This window comes from Echinops telfairi, unplaced genomic scaffold (assembly GCF_000313985.2).
Source record: "Echinops telfairi isolate 266 unplaced genomic scaffold, ASM31398v2 ScPeMD7_31;HRSCAF=116, whole genome shotgun sequence".
Taxonomy (NCBI): domain Eukaryota; kingdom Metazoa; phylum Chordata; class Mammalia; order Afrosoricida; family Tenrecidae; genus Echinops; species Echinops telfairi.
Window position 1 is genome coordinate 58,749,748 of NW_022103928.1, and position 26,807 is coordinate 58,776,554.

Sequence of the window (26,807 nt, forward strand, 5' to 3'; positions counted from 1 at the left end):
GGGGGGGAGGGACATGGGGGTCGAGGACAGTACAGAGGGCCACCCTAGACCAGTCTCAAAAGCCCTTCTATCTAACATAATGCGTGTGTTCCAATCATGGCCTTGTTTCTGCAGTCTCACGTGTAACGGATGTATTGATCTGCCACCCATCATGAATTTGTTACAGTTCTTTGTTCTGTGCCCATTTAACTGGCATCCTGACTTTAAACCCCGGGATGTCATTTTGACCTCCTCCTAATGGGCTCCCTCATCCAGACGGCGTGTCTGGTCCTTTGTGCTGTCTATGCCCCCCTTTGAGGCTAATAATTCTCCTTAAATAATATTTGAGACTGGGGTCTCTTTGGTACTTAAATTAGTGGTATAAACTACCCCCCCAAAAATGAGGTGGTCAATATCACACAATTTGAGGTCAAAAGCAGCATTGCAGGTCTTCACAGAATGGCAAGCCGTTCAGTTCTAAACCTGTGTGCATGTAATAGAATAGCCTCCAAACATTTTATTGAATCAAGACAATTTAACCCATTTGTCATCAAAGTGGAGGATTTCAATACATAGAATACATGTAAAGATTGATCATATATAAGCCCATAAGGCAGATTTCAACAAATGTCATATAGTAAGTATCATACAGATTATATTTTCTAATGCTTTACCAGACTTTTTAGAAACAGAAATCGTGAGGACACTTAAATTAGCTTTTCCTTGGCATTAACAGGACTCAATGTAGCCATTTGGTTGAGTACATTCTAGAACAGTGGTTCTCAACTGTGGGTCGCGACCCCTTTGGGAGTTGAGCAACTCTTTCACAGTGGTCACCCGATTCATAACAATAGCAAAATTACAGTATGAAGTAGCAACGTAAATAATTTTATGGTTGGGGGGGTCACCACAACATGAGGAACTGTATTAAATGGCCGCGGCATTAGGAAGGTTGAGTACCACTGAAGGTTTGCTTTAGGTTGCAAAAGTGACCCCAAATCTCAAGTATAATTTAAGGCTCGAATAAGAAGACTTGGTACCAGAAAGATACTATGGCTCTTCAGTGAATGTGATCGCTTCAGTTTAAATAGAACAGCAAAGGGCAAGTAGTTGTTTTCTGGCTGGTTCTAAACGTCAAAAACGAAAGTCCTCCTGGAGGCCTGCAGGCAGCCTTTAGCTACCTGTGCATCCCAGAACACCCAGTTCTGTCGTTCCAATCTGCCCTTTCCTGGGATAGCTGACACTCCACATGTGAAATATTAACTTGGCAGGAAAACTATCCTCATGCTCTTTTAGAGTTAGCTTGGCTGCTCTGAGCTCCAACGATTGCTTCATTTAGATTTTAGTATTAAATGATACTTTTGCTTTAATTAATCTAGTATAAAATTCAGCTTTATTATCAATTAATAGAATTTGGTAGTCTCACGACCCCGATGAAGGTGGAACGCCAATTGCCTTGTGAATTGTGACTTGGACTTCTGGTGTGTGCTGGGTTCCTCACCGGACTGCCAGCCACAAGGTCGGCAATTCGAAACCATAAGCTGTTCCGCGGGAGAATGATAGGCTTTCTACTCCCATAAAGATATATACTCTCAGATTAAATGCACAGGGGGATTCTGCTCTGCCCTGGAGGGTCACTATGAGTCAGAATTGACTCAATGGCAGTGAGTTTTTATTCTTGCTTTATTATTTTTTTTGAAGCTTTACCAGTAATTATGTATTTTTAACCTTTTACTATTTGAAAGCAATGAGATTTTCTATACTTTTTTCTCTATACTTCTTGATATGAACAGTAAGATAGTTTTAAAGCTAGTAAATAAGTTTTAATATGTACTTGCAAGCTTCTAAAGACATCATATAGTGAAAAGTTGGGGATACTTATTTTTAAATTAAAAATTTTTTATTGGAAATAAATGGCAAATTTTTAACTTGCGCTCCAAGAGATTCCCATGTTTTACTTTGAACTAGTAGAAAATTTTCTTTTGGAACAAGATTTAAATGGTTCGTTTGGGTTTGAATTTCTTTGGCTTACCCAGGGGACCCTTCTCCTACTAGCAGAGCCATTACAGGTTTCCTTCCTTTCTGACCATGAGGTATGTTTGATTATGTATGGCTGCAAAGTCTGGTGTCTAGTAGCAGCTATGTTGTTCTGTTACAAGAAGAAATGAATTGTCAAGTGAAAAAAAGTATTTATCATGGGGAGATGATAAGCCTGTTAAGTAACTCTGCCAGGAAAAGAGGAGAAATCGCAGCTGTGTTTTATATAAAACTTTTAGGAGGAAAAAGGGAATACCACTTTGTAGATAGGCTACAATAACTGAATGCATCAAAATATTCCAACTATGAAAGTAGCAGCAGATAATATAAACAGATAACTTTTCACGGTACTGTACAAAGCTGAAAGATAGACTAGCATTTCAAAAAGCAAATATATGTGGAAGTGAAATCACATAGCCCCAAACTCAATTTAAACGCGTGAAAGAAAGAAAATTTTGCACTGATGCAGTCAACCCAAGAAGATGTGCTAGTAACTCCTGTCCTGGGACCCCCTTGTGAACGGTGTGGGTTGAAATGGGTAGACTGACGCCATGGGCCAGCGTGTGAAGGGCATCCAGAGCAAAGCTTTGAAACAATGGGGATGGAACCAACTCAGGTTTCATGAAATGTTAAATAAGACCGATTCTGTGCCTGTGTCTAGGAGCCCTGGTGGTGTGGTGTGGTGTGGTGGCTTATGCCTTGGGCTGCCAACTCTAAGGTCAGCAGGTGGAGCCCACCAGCCACTCCGCAGACTCGACTCCCTCCTACAGAGGCCATCTCAAGAACACGGGACAGTTCTCCTCTGCCTGTGGGGTCACTGTGACTCTGTGGCAGGGACTGAATGAGTGTTTGAGGTGATGCCTCTAAGTTCATTCTTACAAAAGTACAGTCTTCTTAGAGCTTCTTGTCTCCACGTTTCAGACACTTAAATCAAGGTTCTGAGGCTAGCACTGTGGCTTCAGGTAAACATATCAGGTGAAAATTATTAATACCCTGTGGGAGTCAACATGAACTGTGCAGTCTCCAAGAAATGTTAACTACTGTGCTTCTTCTTGATTATATTCTTGTATCCAGAGGTTATATGATACAGTGACTCTCAAAGTGTCATTTGTGGCCCCCTGAGAACACCTGAGACTTAGCATCTTCACCATACTATTAGGATGCTCTCTGCCCGGCGAATGAAGTCAGCTTCCTGCCTGTGTTCGATTGGGGTCTCTAGAGAAGCAAACCAATGACGCTAGTATGCACTGTATGTAGTCCAAGATTGATAGAAAAAGTGGCTCAGTTATAGAAATAGGCAAGTCCAGTCTGTTTCAAGTCAGACTTCTCCTGACTCCTGGAAGCTGATGCAGCAGAGATCATGGGGCACGGGCTGGCGGATGCAGAAGCTATGGCCCAGTGAATCCACTGCTCATCGTCTGCTGACAGGCTACTGGGATCAGCCAGCAGCTTAACAGGAGATGCAGGCAGGAACCAGGCACTGATTCCAGCTCTTGCAGAAGGGGCGGGGCTAGGGGATTCAATTATGCTCCGTCTCACTCTCATTGGAAATAAGCTCCGAGATGATGCATGAGAGAACTGGCCTCCTGCCTTGTTAGAAGTCTGATTAATTTACATTCAAGAATCAATTTAGCATTCTAGGTGCTATACAGTAAGCACTTGGAAATTCTAGGCGAATTCTTGTAAACATTCTTTTAACAGCTGTGCTAAGCTTACAAGGAAGTAAGGGGCTGCCCCTTGTTTGAGGGGTAAAGGTAAACATGCAGGTGCAGCTGCCATGTTGCAGGTGTCCCTGTCCCAAGCTGAAGCTACTTCTCAGGGTTACTATGCTAGTACAAGCAACGGTGAGGGCAATTCCAGCTCCCTGGCTAGGGAGATATGAAGAAGTTGGTCTATATCGTCCTTGGTTTAATTAAGAACCGAGAGAGATTTGGTGACTGTGGCCTTGTTGGTCCATGTCTTGTGTTTGACTTTCTATTCCACATGACCCGGAATCCTTACCTTGTGAACTTACGTAGTTAAGATATATCTGGATCACCTGAGAGCAAATGAAATAAATACATTTCTGGAAGGACATACCACCAACTGCACATACGAGGGGGCTTCAGAAAGTTGTAGAACATTTTCATTATCTTTTAACTTGGTCTTCAGAGACTGGGGCGGGGTGGGGATCAACTGACGAGGATTTAACTGTTCAAGCCAGGTTTCTCATTTTGATCTCCTATGGTCATCTCTCCAGTGCGCTCTGGTCACTAGTTTCTTCCCTAACTTCTTGTTCTAAGCCTTGCTTTTTGTTGCTGTTATTGCTCTGGCAGTTTGTGGTAGAGCCAATCTTTGGAAAACATTGCAATTCAAATGCGCAGATTTTCCTCTTGTTTATTTCACTCTCCAGCTTTCACATGTGTGAAATATAGAAGGCTAATTTTCCAGTTGATACCGTATATACTCATGTATAAGCCAAGTTTTTCAGCACATTTTCAATGCAGTTTTTGTGGTGAAATTAGGTGCCTTGGCTGATATTCAGGTCGGCTTATACTCGAGTATATATGGTAATTTTGTATTGTTGGCAAGTGAGGTTCCAAATATCTAAATGGCCCTTCGCAGGCAAAAGGTCCCCTGTCCCTGGTCGAGAGAGAGAGAGAGAGAGAGAGAGAGAGAGAGAGAGAAGGGGAAGGGAGGGGAGGGGAGGGCAGGGCAGGGCAGGGCAGGGGAAGGTAGGACTCTGGCTTCTTGTATCTTAAAAAGCCACTCCAAAAAAGTGACACGCTACCCTGGGATGTAAGATTTTAGGCTAAAATTATGATATCCGTACACATGGCTGTCAAGATCGAGACACCCGGGAAAGGAAACATAAAAGGGAAAATAAGAACAAAAGGGAAAAGGAAAGAGAGTGGTGTGGACGTTGTCGTTCACAGGCCTCCAGCCACTGGACGTCATCGTTGACCTTGGCTGCATGTCTAACCAGACAACTCCAGTGGCCCGAAAGTGGATCACGTTCCTACATTCGTGAATGAGCTCAGGGCAGAAGAGAGAGGAGATCTTAGCTAAGGAGCCTGCCACGTAGTCCAACCCTGCCACGTAGTGACAGTGCTCTAGTGCCTTGTGACTGCAGCCAGTCGTCTCCCTGCTGTGGAACTGTGTGTCTGTAAAGCCAGGGTGGTGCCAGTATGTTCTTCCCAGGGATCTCGTGAAAGTTAAAGAACTGAACCGTTAAACTCACAGATAATCCTAGCACTCCTTGTAACTATTATGGAGTTAGCAGGCGTTTGGTTAAGTCCTTCATGAATCTAAGCCTCTCGCATGATACCAGGCATGCAGACATTTAAATGAGTAGTTGCCATAAAGTTGGGCGGCTTTTATGATGGGCCTTGCCCAGTAGTTCGTGTTTCCATATGTTGAGGGGATCCAACGCTTGGTAATTATGTAAGCAGAATTAAGCCAGCCCTTGGGATGTTTGGGCTTTGTTTTAAATTATACTTCAGCCGTTTCGCAAAGCAAGTCTTGCTCTTTTACAGCTTGTACTAGTTTCAAATTAGTGTGACGCTAAGGTGATCAATGTTGAAAAAGGTCCTTCCAACATAGGAGCGTCACTTAGAAGTGTCGCCCAGATCACTCTGGTACTGTCCTAAGTGTCAGAGTTCTTCCCCTGATGCTTGGCATTGTGCCCGGGTGGTCACACAATCCTCTCAGCAATAGCATCTGGCTAATCAAATTGAAATCTGTCTTCCAGACTCGTTTCGAGAGAATACTGTTTTGACTCGAATTAAGGTGCCCGTTACGCAATGCCCATTAAAATCAGGAAATTGCGAGGTGCCACGCAGATGTAATTTTTCATACGTAAGCGAGGACAGTTTTTCTTCCACTGGAACGGAGGCTACCGTGAGCTTTCAAGTACGAGAGTTTCAGTGTACCCGTTCGAAGAGCCGGGCTGGATTAGATGGAATCTCCAGTCTCCATGTGTTTTGTCACACAGCATCTTCCACTGATGTCTTCACCTTAGAAGCGGGAGTTTTCTAAGGACCCCAGTTTCCCCTATAATATATTAAAGTGTGTCATTGCCGTGTGTTTCTTGGGTAATGATGGGGGGAAACAAAGGCCCGACTTATTTTTGTTATCTGTCATATCATGCAACTTGCTTTACATTGTACAGAAATGCTATATTTCATTTAAACAGTCCTGAGAAATGCCCAGAAGTCTAAAGAATCCCTTTGCTTCCTAAACGTCTGAATGTGGGGCACAAAGTCGACACTTTGGACCAGGGGAGGAAGAAGACCGAGTACGAGGGAACGTGTGCGTGCTCGGGTGTTTCTGGAGGGCTGGCACAGGGGTGCGGCCGCGCTCACCGCTGCACAGGTGCCCAAGTTTACTCCCGAAACCATCAGGGAGGGCTGCCAGCTCAGCCGTTTCCCTTCCTCAGAATGTCGTGCTCTGAGCAGGAGTGCACACTTCACCTGCTGCAGGAAACATTGGAGCAATCTGGTTACACGTAATCGAGTTTCAAAAGTTAACGTATTTATTGGCGCGAAGAAGGATGTTTATTGCTTTTGTGGATTCTGTTGGGTGCCATTGTCGTTCCCCGCCACCCCCACATTTGACTTCATGGTGTCAGCCTCAGCCTCTAGTTAATAGATGAATCTTGTGTACCTCTTTGCCATCTGTAGGTTAATAGAGATGTACGCTATTGTTTAAAAGGTTCAGTGGACCCATTTCTATTGACAGATGTAAACACCATCCGTCTTATTTGAGTATCTCAAGTTGTTGGCTAGCAAGTGAGCTTATACACCTTTGGGTTTCTTCCAGATTCATGAAAAGCTGCACTACTACGAGAAGCAGAGCCCCGCCCCTGTCCTCCACAGCGCAGCAGCCTTGGCAGATGATGTAAGTGTACCTGTCTGAGATCACTGGAACCTCCCCTCCCCTGACCCCATCCATAGGCCTCCTAGCCACAACCCATCCTAGCCTGCAGACACAGGAGCGTCCTCCTGAGACGGAGAACCATAAGAGCTTTGCACACGTTTCCCAAAGTCCTGTCGCCACTGGGCTTTAGGCTGATAGTATTTAGCTTCTCATTCACTTTTCCATTCTAAAAATACTTTGCACGTAAATACTCCTGTGTGCTGTGTTGGCCACTACGTCATAGAAATTGTCGGCTGCGGCTCTCTAGGGAGAAAGAAGCTGTCAGCTGTTAGTGTTTTGAGACAGTCACAGACAAGAGGAATGCTTTGGAGAAATAAAGACAGATGGGGTAGTGAGATTGCTGACAGTACGAAGAAAAATGACAGATAGTAGTCTGGTCTAGGCATGAGGCGTATGAACTACATAAAAAGACAGGATTGTGTTTAAGTGTGGATTATAAAGCCTAGTCATGATTTATGGATATTAGACTTTTCCAAATTACCTTCATAACCAAAAAATAAATTTTAGGAGCAATTGGCATTGATGGAGTAGTTAATTTCCTGTAGCTATAATTTTATTTGAAACTCACTTGCTGTTTCTTACTGCTCACTCTCCGACTTGGATGAATTGCTGGCGCACCTGTATAAACCATCCGGGACACTAAGTGAGCCGAGGAATCTCTTTAGTGGGAAAGCTGTGGTTGTGGGGATGTCCTGTAGTTTATTTGTTGATTTACAACTTTTCCTCCTCTCTGTTGGTGAAACAAAGTATAACGTAGCATAGTGAGGTATTCCAGGATCTTACGTAAAATACGTTGTTTTAAATGGATTGAAGCGTATTTTTATTTATATTGTTCACGTTCTCATTTCAAAAGTAAAGCGCACACCACCAATATCCAAACGTATGCCCTTTGTTTCGCCCCCAAGCTGCTTCCTTCTCTTTCTCCCATCGAGATCACAGAGATGTTGAAATGCAGTATGTGTCTGAAGAGGCCGCTTTCTCCCCCTGCAGGACAGAAACAAACTTTAGAAAAGAAGGTGATGAGAGAGAGGATATAGTTTCTCCGGCACACTGCGCTTACCACTGGAGGACCTTTATAAACACCCGTGTTAAAACATTTCCCGCTAAGGTCTTGGACAAAATTTGCTTATAAGCAAATGTAATTGAGACCCAATCATTAGCAAGTACGGCATTTAAAAAACTATTAGAGGTTATATATTCACGTGATAAAGCTTAGTATCTTTATAATTGATCAGAGCAATGCATTTAAATGCTACATATAGTGTTTATTTGATAAATATAATGTGACTAAAGTATGCAACGGGCCTTTTATTTAAGTTAAAAATCCCATAGAAATGTTACACTGGAAAAGTAAAAAGCAAATTTTGACAACTATTTGTTAGATATTTAAATTTTCTCAGATTTCATTTACTTTTTGTGTCAAATTTACATTAATGACTTTCTTTTAAAGAAAAGGCCCTTTTCAAGAGGTGAAAACAATTAGAAACAAGAGGTGAAGACAGAAGTTTGGTGCAGTGTTTATTAATAAAATTATTCATTAATAAGGGGTTCTTTCATAAAACATTTTGAATTTACTTTCTCTGCTTGAGTTTTGGTTTTCTTATTATGAGAAGTGTGTGCTCTCTCCTGTAGTCTAAAGGTGAGTAGAAATCCTTATAGGAAGATCATTAAATGGAGACTAGCTGGAACGTTCTACCCCCCTTTTTAGATAGTACCAACAAACGGAGTTCTTAGCCACTATTTATTATAAGTCATTTCATGATGAACTTAGTTCATTTTGAACAGAGATTTTTCACTCTCTCGGTGGATATCATCAAAGTGTCAGACCATTTGCTCTAGTGGGGGCACCCTAGTTCTTTTTACCCCAGCTCTAAACAGCATGGCCACTGTGGGGCTTTTTTGGACACACTATGGATTTCATCACCTCATTCAAAAACTCTCCCCGTTTCCCCCCCCCCTTTTTTTACGGTGTAAAAGCTTGATCCAGTTCATTTTACAAGTGGTCCTTTGTCTGTGTGCAGAGGACCATCCACGTAAATGGAGTGCTGGGCTTTGCCCTCTTTGTAATACATCATGAAGCGATCTGACGGATAGGATGTCTTGAGTTTTGGTCAGCCTGTGCCTGGGCTTGGCTTTGGTTACTAAGGGGCTGAAACGAAGAGCAATGACTGATCATCTCTTTTCCCTCCTGCTGATTTCTCTTTAAAACGCAGAATGGAATAACCTTGAAGGTAGATTCAGGACAACAGTCCTCGCCCTGAATGTGCCTAATGTCAGTGTCTTCTCTCCTGCAGCTGGCCGAAGAGCTTCAGACCAAGCCATCAAGTGGTGAGATCAGAGAGCTGTTGAAACTGCTGTCCAAACCCAACGTAAAGGTGAGGACGCAGATCATGCCTCTTACAGATACGTGTTGCAGCGAGGCCGCGCTTCTGAAACTTCACAGGAATTTTGCCCTGAGCATCGGTTTTCAAGTAGATGTATTTTCAAACTGCGCACCATATTTTAAGACCCTAAATTCTATTACAGAGAACAAGCTGAGCCTTTGAGGGGAGTGTTATGACAGACGACAAAATCCTTAGCAGGAAGCCCGGAATTTAAGTTGGCAACTAAAATGTCGCGCCGTGATCCTTTTCCGTTCAAATGAAGTTAGGAGAACAGAATATGGGATCGTCGAAGGATGTTGCTTACATGTGTTACGCTTGGCCAGTTAATGATGTTCCAGTATATTTGATACATGTATCTAAAATATCTAATAGGGTCATTTCAACATTCCCCTTTCTCCTCCTTTCAAATTCTGTGCTTCATTTGTCGATCTTTCAAAATACCATACTGTTTGCACCGAGCAGAGCCATTTTCCAGTGTGAAAAATCAGTAAATTATTGGCAGACATGTCAGTTTCCCCTTGCCATTTTCCAGCCAGGTTTATTACATATCTTTCCTCCCAATGGGACTATCTATGGAGCACTGGTGGCACAGCGGTTGAGCGCTCGGTTCCAGTCGAAGACTCCTAGCTGCTTGGACAGAGAAAGAAGGGGGAAGCTGCTTCCGAGAGCAATCCTTGTGGCAGTGCAACAAGGCTTACTGGGAGCTGGAATTAACTCATTGGCAATGGGTTTGTGGTTTGGACGATTGGCCCATTTTCACACATTTCTCTTCCTATTCTGAAATCGTGACGCACCAACTCCCGTCGCCTGTGCACCTGGCCCATGGCTCCGCTGCAGTTGCGTGTTAAAGACGTTCCCAGAATCAGAATCAGTTCACAGAAAACATCATTAGAATGACCGGTCATTCATGCTTTCTGCTGAGCATCATGTACAGAATGTCGGAGGAAGAGGCAGTCACTGGTTTCTGCTCTCTTGGAAAGTTCTCTTGGGAACTGTTACGTATGACCTTAGGTTTTGTATTTTAAAAGGTTAGTAGTAAATAAAAGGTGAGGTGGAAAAAAATGCACAAGCTTCAGATTCCAGTCCCTTTGGTTTCCAGGTGCCTGCCACTCAGAGCGACCCCATAGGACAGAGTAGAACTGCACCGGAGACACCCACGTGCTTCTCCCGCGGAGGCCTGGTGAGGTCAAGCTAGCAGCACCAGTTAGCAGTTGTGTGGCAGCCAATAAGCCTTCAGAACTCCTTATATACCCGGTGTTGGCTTCGGCAGCACATGCACAGAACTCTTTCTATATCTGAATACTTATATGTGAATATACAATTCAGGACGTATATGTTTATGTAATAATAAATTAACAAATTTGAATGAACAGTTAAAAGAATTATGGTTTTTTGGTTGTTTTTTTTTTAATTTGCTGAAGGTAATTCAAAACAGCAGCCGCAGTACATCCACAGGAAGCTTCCCGAAAGCCAAGCCAGATACAAAAGAGGGAGGCTGTAGAACAAGGGTTATCACTGTGACATCAGATGCATCTTGGCTGAAAGCAGAGGTCACCAGAGAGATGGGTAGCTGTGTTCTGTTGGCTACGCACAAGCGTTTGGGCAGATCATTATTATTCGGGTTGGGGGTGGGGGCGGCGGCGGCGCACTGCAACGACCCAAGGGGACTGCAAAAGCAGATACCTACACTTTATCCTGGATTATGGTCTGCACTACAAAAGTTTTTAATTGCCAAGGTAGTGCTAACCCCCACCCAACCCCCACCCCGAGAAGGAGGCCGAAGGCCAAATAAGTTTGAGAACCTATGGTGTAAATCAGCGGTTCTCAACCTGTGGGTCGCGACCCCTTTGGGGGGTTGAACAACCCTTTCACAGGGGTCATCCGATTCATAACAGTAGCAAAATTACAGTTATCAATTAGCAACAAAATAATGTTATGGTTGAGGGGCCAGGCATTAGGAAGGTTGAGAACCACTGGTGTAGATAATAACAAATTATTGGTAATATTGTGACAAATGGGAGTGTCAGAACATTCCATTGGGCTCATCCTGAACCTTTCACAGCTGACTTAATAAGCAAACATCATGATAAATGGAGAAAAGATTCAAGTGGTCAAGAATTAAATTTTACTTGGGTCTGTGAGTACAGTACCCATGGAAGCAGCAGTCAGGAAATATACTACACAGTGCACAGGACAAATCTGCACTAAGCCTGTTGACAGCGTTACAGAGCCGAGAGGCCACTTTGAGGACTGAAGTGCTTCTGAACCAGCGGTGGTATTCTCCGTCGCCTCATGATGCAGGGGAAAGGCGGAAAACAAGTGAGGAAGACCAGAGGAGAAGGACTGTGGTGCTGATGAAGAGTAAGGACAGTGCAGTAGGAACTGCCCGAAGAGGGGACAGGCCAGTCTCGGACGAAGCGCAGACAGGAATGTACTTAGAAGCAAGGAAGTCGTACATCAGCCAAACATCAGTTTCTAGTCCATATAATATTTTATCTTGTGTGTCAGAATACCCTTGGGTAGAATATAAAAATCACTTTCTGTCTGAAATATTCCTCTTTGATTTTTCCATACTCTCTTCTCTACCAGATACAGAGATTTCACCGTCTCCTCCCAGAGGACGTCATAGTTTTCTCTGGTTGGTTTGTACCAGCTTCTCATGGGGCAGTTTCAAGAAGACGTCTCCAGAGCCTTCTTGAGCTGTGAAGTCCCTTCTCTGAATTAGTCACCTGTCCGCACGCTTTATTTTTCATTCCAAGAAACCTTTCTGTCTAATCTGCTTTTCTTTCAGAACTAAAATTTAATGAGCCTCCAGCACGACTCCAAATCCATTACCCATATTATTAATTTTAGCGCCGTTGTCTTCGACGGGAAGTGCCCGCGTGCTTGTTTTATTGGTGTCGTTGTGAGGTGACATTGGGGGGACTCTGCTCACAGTGGAACACCAACATGGCCAGGGTCTACTCCATCGCCACGTCGTTGCCAGGTTGGAGCCATGGTTGGAGCTACCGTGTGAATCTCTCTTGCTGAGGGTCTTCCTACTTTACCACGCATGCTGCCCTTCGCTGGGAATTTGTTTCTCCTTATCATGTCCAAAGTATGTGAGGCAAAGTCTTGCCATCTTTGCTTCTAAGAAGCATGTTGACTGCATGAACTCCACTACAGATGGTTGTTCTTCTGGGAGTCCGTGGATCTGTCCGTATTCTTCACCATCTCCATAGTCCACCTGCTTCCCTCCTCTGGTCTTCCTCAGTCATTGTCTAGTTTCAGATGCACAGGTGGTGCTTGCCTCCCCTCGCTGGGTCTCGGAGCCCTGAGTCCTCAAAGTGCTTTCTTGGCTCTTGAACCTTCAGTGGGCGTGTGCAGCAGACGTGCGCACTGCAATCCGACGTTCACTTTCCTGACCGTCACTTCCACAGGGATTGCTTTCCTAGAGCCAAGTACAGTGAAACCCCGACACTTCCAACCTTTCCTCCTCCCCATGGTGCTGCGTGTGGGTCGTCATCAGGGTTTTTGTTCTGTGTTTTTCTCCTGTGAGCAGCAGTCCACAATAAAGGTTGTCGTCTTTGATCTTCATCAGTAAGGGTTTTAAGTCATCTTCCTTTCCAACAAGCTAGGTTGTATCATTTGCATACTGGAGGTTTTTAATGAGCCTTTCCTCCAAACTTGTTGCCATCTCTTCTTCTGATGGTACAGCCTACTGAGTGGATGAAATATGGTAAAAGGGTACAATCCTGACCCACACCTTTCCCGATTATAAACCAGGCAGTGCCTCGTTGTTTTGCCTAAAGCACTGCCTCTTGGCCTACGTACAGGTTCTGAATGAGCACATCTTAAGTGTTCTGGATTTCGCACTCTTTGCAGTGTTTATGATGAGCCACACAGTCAGCCACCTTTGCAGAGTCCACGAAACAAACATCTTTCTTGTCTTCTGTGCTTTCAGTCGAGATCTCTCTGAGGTCAGCAGTGATACTTCTTGGAATCTGGCTTGAACTTCTGGCAGATCCCTTTAGATGTACGTTGCATCCAGTTTTAAAATTATCTTCAGCAAAGATTAACTTGCATGTGATAAAAGGGATACTATTTGATAACTTCCACATTCTTTGGGGTCATCATTTTTGGGAATGTGCACAAATGTGAATGCTTTACCAGTTGACTGGCTGGCCTGGCAACTGCTTTCTAAAAGTTCTTGGCAATAACTAGTGAGTGCTTCCTGCATGGCATTAGGTTTTCAAAACATTCGGTTGGTGTTTTGTTTCAAAACATTTCGGTTGGTGTTCGGTTGGTGTTGGTTCCTGGCACCATGTTTTTCATTAAAGTTTTCAATGCACTTTGATCATATGCTGCTTTTCGAAATGACCGAATGTCAACCAATATTTCTTGGTACAGTGACTGTATCTTTCTTTTATTTATTTTTAAACAACAAACATAACATTTAGGATGTCACACAATTTGCTATGTGGCTCTGGATCATGAAGGTGCAGTAAAGATAGCACAGGGGCTGCAGTCATCGTGGCTTGATTGTGGCTGGAGTCTCCATTTCCAGAATCATTCACCATTAGCTAGAAGCTTGGTTCCTTTCCACCCCGATCTCCTCCTCCTCCTCCTCCTCCTCCTCCTCCTCCTCCTCCTCCTCTTCCTCTTCTTCAAGAAAATAGTTGTATTGGCATATACTTCACATATCATACAATTTAATTGTTCCATAATATTAAGAATACTTTAAAAAATCATTTTATTGGGGGCTCGTACAACTCTTATCACAATCCAGGCATACATCCATTGTGTCAAGCACATTTGTGCATTTGTTGCCATCATCATTTTCAAAACATTTTCTTTCTACTTCAGCCCTTGGTATCAGCTCCTCACTTTTTCCCCTTCCTCCCCCACCCTGCCTCTCTCATGAACCCTTGGTAATTTATAAATTGTTATTATTTTTCCATGTTTTACACTGACTGATGTCTACCTTCACCCACTTTTCTATTGTCCGTCCCCCAGGGGGGCGGTTGTATGTAGACCATTGTGATTGGTTCTCCCTTTCTCTCCCCAGCTTTCCCTTACCCCCCTGGTATCTCTACTCTCATTATTGGTCCTGAGGGGTTTATCTGTCCTGGATTCCCTGTGTTTCCAGCTCTTATCTATACAAGTGTACATCCTCTGGTCTGGCCGGATTTGTAAAGTAGAATTGGGATCATGATAGTGGGGGGCAGGAAGCATTAAAGAACTAGAGGAAAGTTGCATGTTTCATCAGTGCTATACTGCACCCTGATTGGCTCTACTCCACACTCCCCCTCATTCACAATGATGTGAATTTTTTGTTTGTTGATGCCTGATACCTATCCTGTCGACACCTTATGATCACACAGGCTGGTGTGCTTCTTCCATGTGGGCTTTGTTGCTTTTTAGTTAGATGGCCGCTTGTTTGTCTTCAAGCCTTTAAGACCCAGACACTATATCTTTTGATAGTCGGGCTCCATAATGTTTCCTCACCACATTTGCTTATGCACCCATTTAAAAAAAATCATTTTATTAGGGGCTTATACAACTCTTATCACAATCTATACATACATCCATTGTGTCAAGCACATTTGTACATTTGTTGCCATCATTCTGAAAACATTAGCTTTCTACTTGAGGCCTTAATATCAGCTCCTCATTCCCCACCCCCGCCCTCCCCCACTCCCCATTCCCTCATGAACCCTTAATAATTTTAAAATATTTTTAATAAAATTATAATTTATAAATTATTATTATTTTGTCATATCTTACACTGTTTGTATCTTACACTGTACAATGTTTCCCTTCACCCACTTTTCTGTTGTCTTCCCCCAGGGAGGTGGTTATATGTAGATCCTTGTAATCAGTTCCTCCTTTCTACCCCACCTTCCCTCCACCCTCCAGGTATCGTCACTCTCACCACTGGTCCTGAAGGGGTCATCTGTCCTGGATTCCCTGTGTTTCCAGTTCCTATCTGTACCAATGTACATCCTCTGGTCTAGACAGATTTGTAAAGTAGAATTGGGATCATGATAGTGGGGTGAGGAAGCATTTAAGAACCAGAGGAAAGTTGTATGTTTCATTGTTGCGACACTGCACCCTGACTGGCTCATTTCCTTCCTGCTACCCTTCAGTAAGGGGGTGCCCAGTTGCCTCCAGATGGGCTTTGGGTCTCTACTCTGCACTTACCCTCATTTACAACGATATGATATTTTGTTCTTTGATTCCTGATACCTCATCCCTTCAACACCTCATGATCACACAGGCTGGTGTGCTTCTTCCATGTGGGCTTTGTTGCTTCTGAGCTAGATGTATCTTCTGAGCTTGTGTATCTTCAAGCCTTTTAAGACCCCAGATGTTATTTATATCTTTTGATAGCCGGGCTCCGCTCCATCAGCTTTCCTCACCACATTTGCTTATGCACCCATTTGTCTTCAGCGATCATGTCGGAAGGTGAGCATCACAGAATGCCGGATTGTTAGAACAAAGTGTTCTTGTGTTAAGGGAGTAATTAGTACAACTCTTATTGATGTGATTTAATATTGAATTTATGAATTACATGCCAACATATCTGTTAAAGAATAAAAAATGATCAGTAACACTTGCTGGAAATTGAAGTCAAGATGGGGGGAGGCATGTATGTCTTTTTTTTTTGGGGGGGGGGTGCTTCCTGCATCGTTCCATGTTTTCCCCATAGAAACATCAGTATTGCAATTTGCACCCTGAGTGTTTTATTTGGTTCCGCCAGCTTGTGATATTTTCAACATGTTCTTCCCTGTAAGTCACTGGACTCTTGGACCCACTGCCATCGAGTTGCTGTGAACTCACGGTGACCCCGTCTGACAGGGTAGAAATGCTCCTATGAGGTCCTGTGGGCTTTTACTGTTCTTGGGAGTAGAAAGCCCTGTGTTTGTCCTTGGAACACCGGCTGGTTTTGAACCGTGGACTCTGCAGATCACAGCCCAACACATAGCCTCTGCGCCACCAGGGCCCTGGAGAAGCCGTGTCAAAGTCCTGTCATGAGAACTCCAGCTTTGTTCCTGTGAGGAAGGCCATGCTTTCCAACTCCTCATCATTTCTTTGTTTCCAACTCTGGCACTTCGGTCACCAGTAATTATCATTGCATCTTCGTTGCATGCTTGATCAAGATACTCACCTTCCCAGCGTGATCACTAAAGTCAAAATGGGTGCATAAGCAAATATGAAGAAAGTTGATGGTGCCCAGCTATTACAAGACATAGTGTCTGGGGTCTTAAAGCTTGAAGTTAAACAAGTGGGCATCTGGCAGGGAAGCAACAAAGCCCATATGGAAGAAGCACACCAGCCTATGTGATCATGAGATGTCGATGGGATCAGATATCAGGCGTCGGAAGACCAAACACAATATCGATGTGAACGAGGTGGGTTGGAGTGGAGACCCAAAGTCCATCTATAGACAATTGGACTTCCCCTCACAGAAGGGTCACAAGGAAGGGATGAGCCAGAGTGGGTGTAATATAACACCAACAAAACACACACCATTCCTCTACTTCTTTAATGCTTCTTCCCTCCCCACTAGCATGTTCCCAATTACAAATCTGGCTAGACTAGAGCAGGTACATGGGTACAGCTAAGAGCGCTGGACACACAGAATCCTGGACAGATAAACCCCTCAAGAACAAAAATGGGAGTAGTGAGTAGAGACACTATGCGGGTAGGTGGAAGGTAGGGGAGAAAGGGGGAAGCTTGCACAATGATTGATGTGTATCAATCGTCCCCCAGGGGGCCGAACCACAGAAACGTGGGGTAAAGGGAGACAGATGGTGTAAGATATGAAAATGATTTGTAATATATGTGGGTGGGGAAGGGAGGGGAAAAAGAGTTGATACCAAGGGCTCACGTAGAAAGAAAATGTTTTGAAAAGGATGATAGCAACATAGGTACAAATGTGCTTGATACAATAGACTTATGTACTGTTATGAGCCATAAGAGCCCCCAATAAAAATGATTTATTAAAAAACCTCCTTCCTGGGGGACAGACAGCAGAAAAGTGGATGAAGGGGAGACGTCAGACAGTATAAGATATGACAAAATAATAATTTATAAATTACCAAGGGTTCATGAGGGAGGGGGAAGTGGGGAGGGAGGGGGAAAATGAGCTGATGTCAGGGCCTTAAGTGGAGAGCAAATGTTTTGAGAATGAGGAGGGTAACAAATGTACAAATGTGCTTTACACAATTGATGTGTGTATGGATTGTGATAAGAGTTGTATGAGCCCCCAGTAAAATGATTAAAAAAAAGTCAGTGCTTTCCATTCAGACCCAGCCTCCTCGCCTGGGAGAGGAAGCTGCCCTGTTCCTTAAAGCCGCCCTCCGGGCCGCTGTCGGAGCAGCAGTAGAGAACGGAACCAGAAGGCAAGCGCTACCGATGCGCCACCCATGCCTCTGTCAGCTTCTCTCTCGAGCACATGTCAGACTTGATGGTTCCTACGGCTTACTTGCGGAGCTTGTTAAAACGTACCAGGTGACCCCCTCACAGATTCTCATTGAATAGGGCTTGGATGGAGTCCAGGGCCCTCGGCTGCTCACGGCAGCACTGTGCAGACCCCACGGGCTGCTCCCGTAACGACTGATTGACAGCTTGGGAACCCCTGCATTGGGGGTCTGTATGAGTCGGAACCAGCTTGGCCGTGGTGGGTTTGGTTTTGGTTAGAGAGCTGGAGGTCCACCAGGCAGTTTTTTAAGAGCACCTCAGGGCAAGTGGACAGGGCGCCACCAACCCAAGTTGTGAACACGGCGCTTCTCGTGCCGATGACCTGTCAAATGAGCGCTGTGCCAAGCATCTCGAGCTGTAAAAGAGATGGAATGCTTTGTGCCTGGCGTCTCCACAGTCCCTACGGCAGAGCCCGTGCCCAGTGCATCCCCGCTCTACCACACACGTACGTCAGGACTCTGATCTCTGTCCTCCGCCCTCCTCGGCCTGCCATGGCGCTTCCTGACAGGTGGCAGATGGTGTGATGGTCCTGGTTTGGAGTTTGGAGCCCGGCTGGCTTCTTGGGGGTGGGTTTCACCAGGGGTTTTCCCTCTTGGAGAGTTAGTTTTTTCATCTCTGAAATGGGAAGCCTGACCGGTGTGTCTCACAGGGCTACTAACTGTAAAGATCGACGGAAGGGATGTTTGTACAAGGTACGTGGTGCAGTCCCTGGTACCTAGGAAGGGCTTTTAGTAGGCATTAACTTATTCCAGCCACTGCTGTTAAAGAGCCCTGGTGGCACCCTGGGCTAGGCATTGGGCTGGTAAGGGCAGGTCAGAGGTTCAAACCCCCCAGTCCTTTTGCGGGAGAAAGACGAGGCTGCCTGCTTCTGTAAAGATTGACTGGCTCAGAAATCCTACAGAGGATTGCTGGGAATTGGAATTGATTCAGCGGCTGTGGGTTTGGCTTGGGGGGCGGGGGGCGGGGGGGGCCACTCTACTTACATTCATCTGTAAAACTATTGAACGCATTTGTCCAAGCCTGTGAGGGTAATGGGGAGAAGCTATTCCAGAGGCCTCAGAGGCCGACGGTCCTGAAATTGAGTGTCTCACACTGGAATTTATTGTTTGTTGATAAGTGACTCTGAGCTTTATTGTGAAAACCTCAGTTTCCCATTATCCCGCTGACTTCTCACCTCAGAGAACAACCTGCCCGCTCCTGTAAAATTTTATATATATAAATAAATTATATATTATATATATCTCTATCTATCTATCTATCTATCTATCTATCTATCTATCTATCTATCTATCTATCTAATTCTTCCCATAGATATGCATGAGGGCGCTTCCAAACGTTTGATGAAAAATTCCATTCTTTATTTTCAGTCATCAGAAAAGCCACTGGGTAAAGCTGAGCCAAAGGTGGGCGAAGGAGCCCAAGTCCGAGGGCCCAGTAGGCTTGAAGGCTGACCTTCAGGAGAAGAAGGGAGAGGCAGTCTCTTCCCAGAGGGCCTGTCCTCACAGGAGGTCTGGGTGGCTGGAGGCTGGAGGAGGCTGCCATCCTGCTGGTTTCTGCCCGGAGGTCCCCTGGCCCAGGAGGCCCCTGGTAGAGGGCAGGGGTGGGGCGCTGTGTGGCAAGGAAGGCAGCAGGCTTGAAGACCTTAAAAACTCACTGCCAGGGCACCGATGCCGACTCGTTGTGCCCCTCAAGGATAGGGTCCACCTGCAAAGCCCAATCTTCTCCCACAGAGCTGTCGGCGGTTTCAAACTGCTGACCTTGCATCTAGCAGCCCAACATATATATAACCACTCGGCCACCAGGGCCCCTTTGGGTCCTGTTGGAAAGAGAAACAACAAAAGAAACGAGAGATCTGGGTTAGCACTAGTAGCACATCTGAGTCTGACCCCATTGGGAAAGCATCCAGTAGGTCGGTGGCTGTGATGGGTCATTAAGGACAATATATGTAGTCACATGGCTAGATATGGCTATGTATGTGTATGTGTGCATTGTATGCCCACCAGGGGGCTATAGAAAAGCTTGTGGGAAATGGAATTAAGGAGGAATGGGGGGAAATCACTGAAGGGCACCTAAGTAGAGACCAAAGTTTATTAGTGATTTTCCGTGGCCGAAAGGAAGGGTGAAGTGGAGGGTTAACCATGATGGAAAAATCTCAATTAATCAGGGATAGGTTTGCATGGCTGATGATCGAAATTGCTGATTGGTCGTACACCTGTGAAAATCGAAATTGCTGATTGGTCGTACACCTGTGAAAGGTTGACTTGGCAAAAGTCATAAGGTAGATGTACCCATAGCCACAACAAAAGAGTAGCTGGGGAGCCTGCTTCTGTACAATCGAAAATCTCACAGGAATCCACTCCTTGGCTTCGACTCCGAAGTGTAGAGGTGTAGTCACAGTTTCCTGGAATAGCCCAATGAGCCTAATCTTGTGATTAGTCCTTCCAGTCCAGTGTATAACACCTAGGACCATGAAAGCGTGTAAAAGCCCCTCTGGACTTGACATCGCTCTCTGGTTGCCTGGAGCTGCAGATGAAGGGGAGACCGAGTGGGAGCAGGATTTAGATGGGTGGCTCTTTCCTCCCTGAACCACGGTCCTCTCTACATGAAACAAGAATTGGACGGAGCCTCGCTGCCCCTACCAAACATTTGATCCCAGGTCTTCTGGAAGAATTCTGATCAAAGGGGGGAAATGGCAGACCAGAAGTTCAAGTTCTCAGACTCTCAACTTAACTGGAACTAAGGAAGTTGTATGAATACCCCCACCCGCCTACCCCCACCCCCACCAAACAATTACCTTGTGAGAGATCTTCTTTAAATTTTAAACCAAAAACTTAGTAAATTGTATGGCTTTAAGAAGGCTTAATTAGTGAAAAATGTTCACCTTGAGCATCATATTATTTCAGGAATCTTTACCAGGAGCCCTGGTGGCTCTGTGGGTTAGGCATTGAGCTTCTACCCACCAGCCAGTCTGATTAAGATGAGTCTGGCTGTCCCCGTAAAGGTGTACCATCTCCCAAACCCCACAGACTACAGGGTCACTGTAAATTGGAATGAACTCATGACCAGGAATTTGAGTTTTGAGGTCAAGAAGCCCTGGTGATGCAGTGGGTCCAGCATTCGATGGCTGACCAAAGGGTTGGCAGTTCAGACCCCCAAGCCACCCCACAGGAGCAAGGTGAGGCAATCTGCTTCCATAAAGATCTACAGGCTTGACAGTAGACCGGTAGAGCAGCCCCAACCGGTCACTGATGACTTAGAACCAGCAGCAGTGGATCAGTGTTTTCCGTTGTTTTTTGTTGGTTTGTTTAGCTTTTTGTCTTGTTGTTTGGGATATACGATCAAAGTGGCAAAATCAGCATGAAAGATGAGGTGTCATCTTACGGGGAGTGAGTTTATGTCAGCAGAGGAACGATTCAGAAAAGAAGGGTGGGATTGTCAAGTACAACTCTCAGCAATTCAGTCCCGGTCACTGAGTGGTGGGTGCAGGAGCTGATGCATGTTTTCATTTGTCTATTCTCACCAACAAAATAAAGTGGAAATAAGACACGAGGACAGGAAACGTGTAGTGACCAGTAAAGGCCTGTGTGATCACAAGAGAACGAGGTTACCTCTGCAGTGATGAAACAGTCCTGTTGGTGCTTTGTTTTCCATTATTTTATTGGGGCTCTTACAGCTCTGATAAAATTGTTTGTTTTTCATCATTTTATTGGGGGCTTTTACAACTCTGATAAAATTATAATAGTAATCCATACATCCCTCCATTGTGTTAAGCACACTTGTTCATATGTTGCCATCATCATTCTCAAAGCATTTTCTTTCTACTTGAGTCTTTGTATAATTCCCCACCCTCTCCACCCTCCCTCAAGAACACTTGCTAATTTATAAATTTTGTTTTTCATGACTTATCCGGCCACTGTCTCCCTTTCACCCACTTTTCTGTTGTCCATCCCCCTGGGAAGGGGTTATATGTAGATCATTGTGATCAGTTCCCCCTTTCTCTTCCCACCTTCCCCTTAACCTGTTCATGGCTTTTTAGGGCCTTGGGGGAGGGGGTGGAGCTAAGACTTTGTTTCTAGGGGGATCGAAGTCACATCACTTAAAAGGAGACAAAAACTCTCTTATGCATCGTATGGCCACTTTCAAGGCAAATCCACCTGCAAGAATCATCATTCTGTGGCTGACTTCTGATAAAAACTGTGAAGTCATATCATGTCTTAAACATGGTATTATAATTTAGGCAGTCAGGGGAAAAATCGGTAGATTTAATGAAGGCCATAAAATAGATTTGTTGTAATTTTTCATCTTTCCAAAACATTCACGTACCAGAAATTACTCACTGCCTAAGTATGCAGGCGGGCCGAGGCTTCATGGAAGCGTGCTGAAGGGAAACGCTAAGCTTCCTTCAGGGGGAATAAATCAGGGCCACGCGTGCTCCTGAGACACACTGAGCTTGCTGAGGCTGGCAGATACTGCGAAGGCAGTGTGGACTCCAGGGGTGCAAGTCAGCGAGCGCTTGTGATCCCGATGAGTTACAAGGCCTATTGTTCAATTTCCTGACCATTGCTTCTGAGCAACAGGTAAACCCATCAGTTGTGATTGGTGTTTATGGCATATGGAAACACAATTTTCATTCAGGCATTACCTTTTGAAAGAAACATCTGTAGGCTAAAAGAATAAAATCACCACAGTTAAAACGGGAAAATGGAGTACAAAGATATTTTCAGCTGTCCAAAATAAAAGGGTTGCTAGCTAGCAGGACTTAAAAATCAAAGCCATTAAGCATGATGAACTCGGTGTAAGTGCCAGGTTCTCAAGGTGTGGAGCGCAGACGTAGGGAGGATTTCAAAGGTGAGGGGAAGAGGGCTGTGTTGTCTTCATTTACTGTGAAGTGCGGTGGTTGCTGCCCGTGGACATGGTTGGCTTTCGGTTTCTCTGCCCTTCGGATGGTGGAGTTCCAATTTTGTTTATTACTGTTTTCCTCCTGCCGGAAAGACTTTTACATTTCTTTTTTGGTAGTTCAGGTCTGCAGGTAATGCATTCTTCGAGCTTTCTTCAAGCATTGGTCTTCCTTTCATTTGTAAGACTGATGCGTTCTGTAGGGACTCAGTTCAAAGCCGGCACCTTGTGTGCGTGGGTACTTTGAAGAGGTTGCTCTATTGCCTGCCCTCCGCTGCATTTCTGATGAGATGGTGCTGCCGTCTGAACCTTTGTGCGTTGGTGTGGAATGTGCCCTATTTCCTCTGTCCACCTTCAAGATTGTTTTCTTTCTCACTTGTTTCAAACAACTTGGTGTTAACTTCCTTTATGTTATTTGTGCTTGGGATTCCCTGAGTTTCTTGGACCAGTGGGTTTAAGTTTTTAAATTTTCATTAGATTAGGAGTACTTTTTTTTTTTTTTTTTTGGTTCGTGTTGATTAAAATATTTCTTCAGCTCCTCTTTCATGGGGAACCCCATTTACAGTGCACTGACGCTCGGCTCCTAATGCCCAGTGTATTTGCTCGGTGTGTTTCGGTTTGCGCTGCCTGCAGAAGCCCACTGTTGCTTTGGCAGCGTCTACTCCAGTGTATCTCTTTGTACTTACCTAGTTTGGCATTACATACTAATTTCAAATCTTTCCTTTTGACTGTGTCTTCCTTATGTAAGGTGACCAGATTTTAACATTGGTAAAGCGGGACACCATTGATAAAACTCATATCCTGGCGAAACAGCCACATGGCAGCCGAAAACCGTGTACCCTAGCTTGTCGTGCATTCTTTCCAAAAATCGGGACTTTTTAAAAACGCCGCAGGATGCAGGAAAAACTGTTAAAAATCGGGACTGTCCCGCCAAAAGCGGAACGTCTGGTCCCCTTATCCGTATGTCCTGTCCTTTCTTCTCGTTTCTGGAACGTTGGGATACGGTACTGTGGTTATGTGCACTCAGGTGGGTTCCAGCCCATCCCGGCGTTCTGTGGAACAGAACGCGGCACCGCCGGTCCTGCACCGTCCTCACAGTGGCTCCTCTGTTGAACCCGTTGCTGTTTGGAAGATAGTGAATTAAAAGGAGTTAGGATTTTCTTGTCTACTGACCTCTATCATCTGTGTAATTGAAGGTTGGTTTTTATTGATTGCTTTTTAAAAATTATTCGTAAGAGAGCTTCAAACAGTTCATGGAATAATTCCATGATCTTTTAAAATTACATTTTCCCACAAACTTTTCGAAGCTCCCCCGTAAGTTCCTCCTTTCTTTGCAGATGGAGCATCTTGAATGATTGCCAGTCACGACGAGTTTGACCTCCTTTGGTGCTGGGTGTTTTTCTGTGGAGGATGTTCTTGTTGGAAGTCGTCAATACAAAGCCATTGTTAGGCTTTGAACACTTCAGCTACTTCCTTCAGAGGCCTGCCTTTAAACTTGAACTAGGTTAGCATTTAGCCCCAAATGTAGTGCTTGGCTAATTTGTTTTCCACACGCCTGAGACAGTACTGTTCTGATAGCTGTCCTCACGACCTTCCAAACGAGGCGCCCCCTCCAGTTGAGGGCAGGAATAAATCCCGTGTCATGTGAGTACACATAATGCTCACTCTCGCTCCTGCTAGGTCTCTGGGTTTTGTGAGCGATTGATATTTGGGGATGGATAAGTTCTTAGGGGATGGGGAACCCACCCTACACGTTATCCCACGTGAAGCAGGATTCCATGGAGTCTTTACACACCAGGTGCCAGTAACCCTGCTGCTTTCCTTTCCCCCGGCTGTGATTACCAAAAACTGTGTCCGTGGTCTGCCAAAATTCCCTTGGGGAGCTGAAGTACCCTCAGTTAGGAGCCGTCAGTCAAATCTTTCCTGTTTTGTTTTCACACACCTGCCTCCATCAATTCTTGGGCAAGATGTCAAGGGAGCCCTTCTGCGGAGCTCTCAGTTCAAACACTGCTTTCCTTTCCTTTGCCACAAGAGCGTTTGCCACGTGACCTCCCTGGTCTACCTGCTGTGTTTTGTCAAAGCAGGGACACCACTGGGCTCTGCTCGATCACATTCTCCCTCCTTTTAGCGTCTGGACACTCTGTAGGCACTAAGGAGGCTGGGGAAACTGGAGCAGTTAACCTGGCCCCTTAGTGATCACTGACCACCATTGCCTGATACCTATTGTGTTAAAAACATACTACTGCCTGGTGTATATTGTCTTCCAATATTTTGTCCCTCTTGCATTATGAAGAAGAACTTAGCATCTGTGTTGGAGGAAGGCTTATAACCACCTGCAGTAGGCAGATGACACAACTTTGCTTGGGGAAAGTTGGGACTTGAAGTACCTGCTGATGAAGATCAAGGATTGCAGCCTTTGGTATAGATTACAGGTCAACGTAAAGAAAACTGAAATCCATGCAACTAGACCAGTAAGTAACATCATGATAAGTGGAAAAAGATTGATGTTGTCAAGGATTTTGTCTTGTTTGGATCCACAATCCATGCTCATGGAAGCAGCAGTCAAAAGGTGCAGGCATTGGCTATAAATCTGCTGCACAAAACCTCTAGAGTATAATAAAAAGCAAGGAGGTTACTTTGAGGTCTAAGGTGTGCTGGACCGAAGCCATGGTATTTTCAGTCCCTTTCATAGGCATGTGAAAGTTGGGCATTGGATAAGGGAGATGAAAGAAGAATTGATACACTTGAATCGTGGTGCTGAATACTGAAAGTACCATGGACTGCCAAAAGAACAAGCAAATCTGTCTTGGAAGAAGTACCGCCAGAATGCTCCTGAGAAGTAAAGATGGGGAGACTTGGGCTCCCATACTTGGACATGTTGTCAGGAGAAACCAGCCTGGAGAAGGACATCATGCTTGATAAAGTGGAGGGGCAGCGAAAAAGGCGGCGGCCCTGGACAAGATGGATGGACACAGTGGCTGCAACAATGGGCTCAGACCTAGGGACAGTTGTGAGGGTGGTGTGCATTGGGGCAGTGTTTCCTTCTGTTGTGCTCAGGGTCTCTATGAATTGGAGGCAGTCCGGTGGCACCTAATAGCCTATTTTATCCCTTTCAAATTTTTTGGTTTCGAGGTTGCCCCTCTTAATTCCATCCTGGCCTTCATTCTCATTCCCGTTTTCTTTTACCAGTTTATAGCGGTTCCACTCAGCAACACGGACCGTATTCTTCAATTTGGCCTACTGTTCCTTCTTTCCGCCCATTAATCCATCGCCCTGCATAGTGTGCACCACATGCTCCCTTTTCTTTCCCTCCCACTTCTGGAGCCCACCAATACGTTTTGGTTTCTCTTTGTTTGCTTACGGAGCCCTGTGCAGGCTGTCGGGCAGTTGTTGGACTGCTGACTGCGAAGTCGGCCCTTCAAACCCATCAACCGCTCTGCTCCTTCAACATTTACATCCTTGGGAGCCTACATAGCAGGGTTCCCAAACTTAGTGGGCCCACCACCCACTTTTCAGAAAAAAGAAAATTACTCAGCTCCCTTGGAAATGAACAGCGTTTGGATTATAGCCTAAAAGACGGGATGAAGTGCAAAGTGTCGTCTTTTGCAGCCTGCCTTCCCTGCCACCACATCAGTCCAGCACCCGGCAGGGGTGGGGGGGGCTATAACCTACCTTGGAAAACACAGGATCACACCATGAGTTGGAATAAGGAATCCTGGTCATGTAATAGGCACCTACAGGCTAGACTACCAACCACAAGGTCTACGATTCAAACCCACCAGTCACACTGTAGGAGAAAGATGAGGCTCTCTCCTCCCGTACACATTTTCAGCCCCAGAATCCCTAGGGAGCTGATCTACTCTATCTTGTAGAGTTGCCACGAGTCAAAATTGACTAGATGGCAGTTGGTATGAGTCAAAATGGATCTGATGGCAGTGGGTTTGGGTTTTGGGGTACTTTTAAAAATACCTATATTTGCTTACTTCCTAAAAATAATGTCATGCAGAGTTTGCCCTTTTGCAATTGAGTTATTTCCCTCAGCTTAATATTTTCAAGGTCATCCATACTGTGAGAAATGCATGTACATGGGTACAATCAGAGCTGGAAACACAGGGAATACAGGACAAA

At 44.9% G+C, this 26,807-nt stretch overlaps 1 protein-coding gene across 3 annotated transcripts in view; it reads left to right on the forward strand.

The window, feature by feature from the left end:
• The window catches only part of MPP7 (MAGUK p55 scaffold protein 7), a 151,186-nt gene that overhangs the window by 52,418 nt on the left and 71,961 nt on the right, over positions 1-26,807 (forward strand). For all 3 annotated transcript variants that reach the window (XM_045289877.1, XM_045289878.1, XM_004702270.4), the window contains exons 3-4: positions 6,817-6,894; positions 9,228-9,308. In XM_045289877.1, the coding sequence (XP_045145812.1) occupies positions 6,817-6,894; positions 9,228-9,308 (159 nt within the window). The remainder of the gene's footprint in view (positions 1-6,816; positions 6,895-9,227; positions 9,309-26,807) is intronic.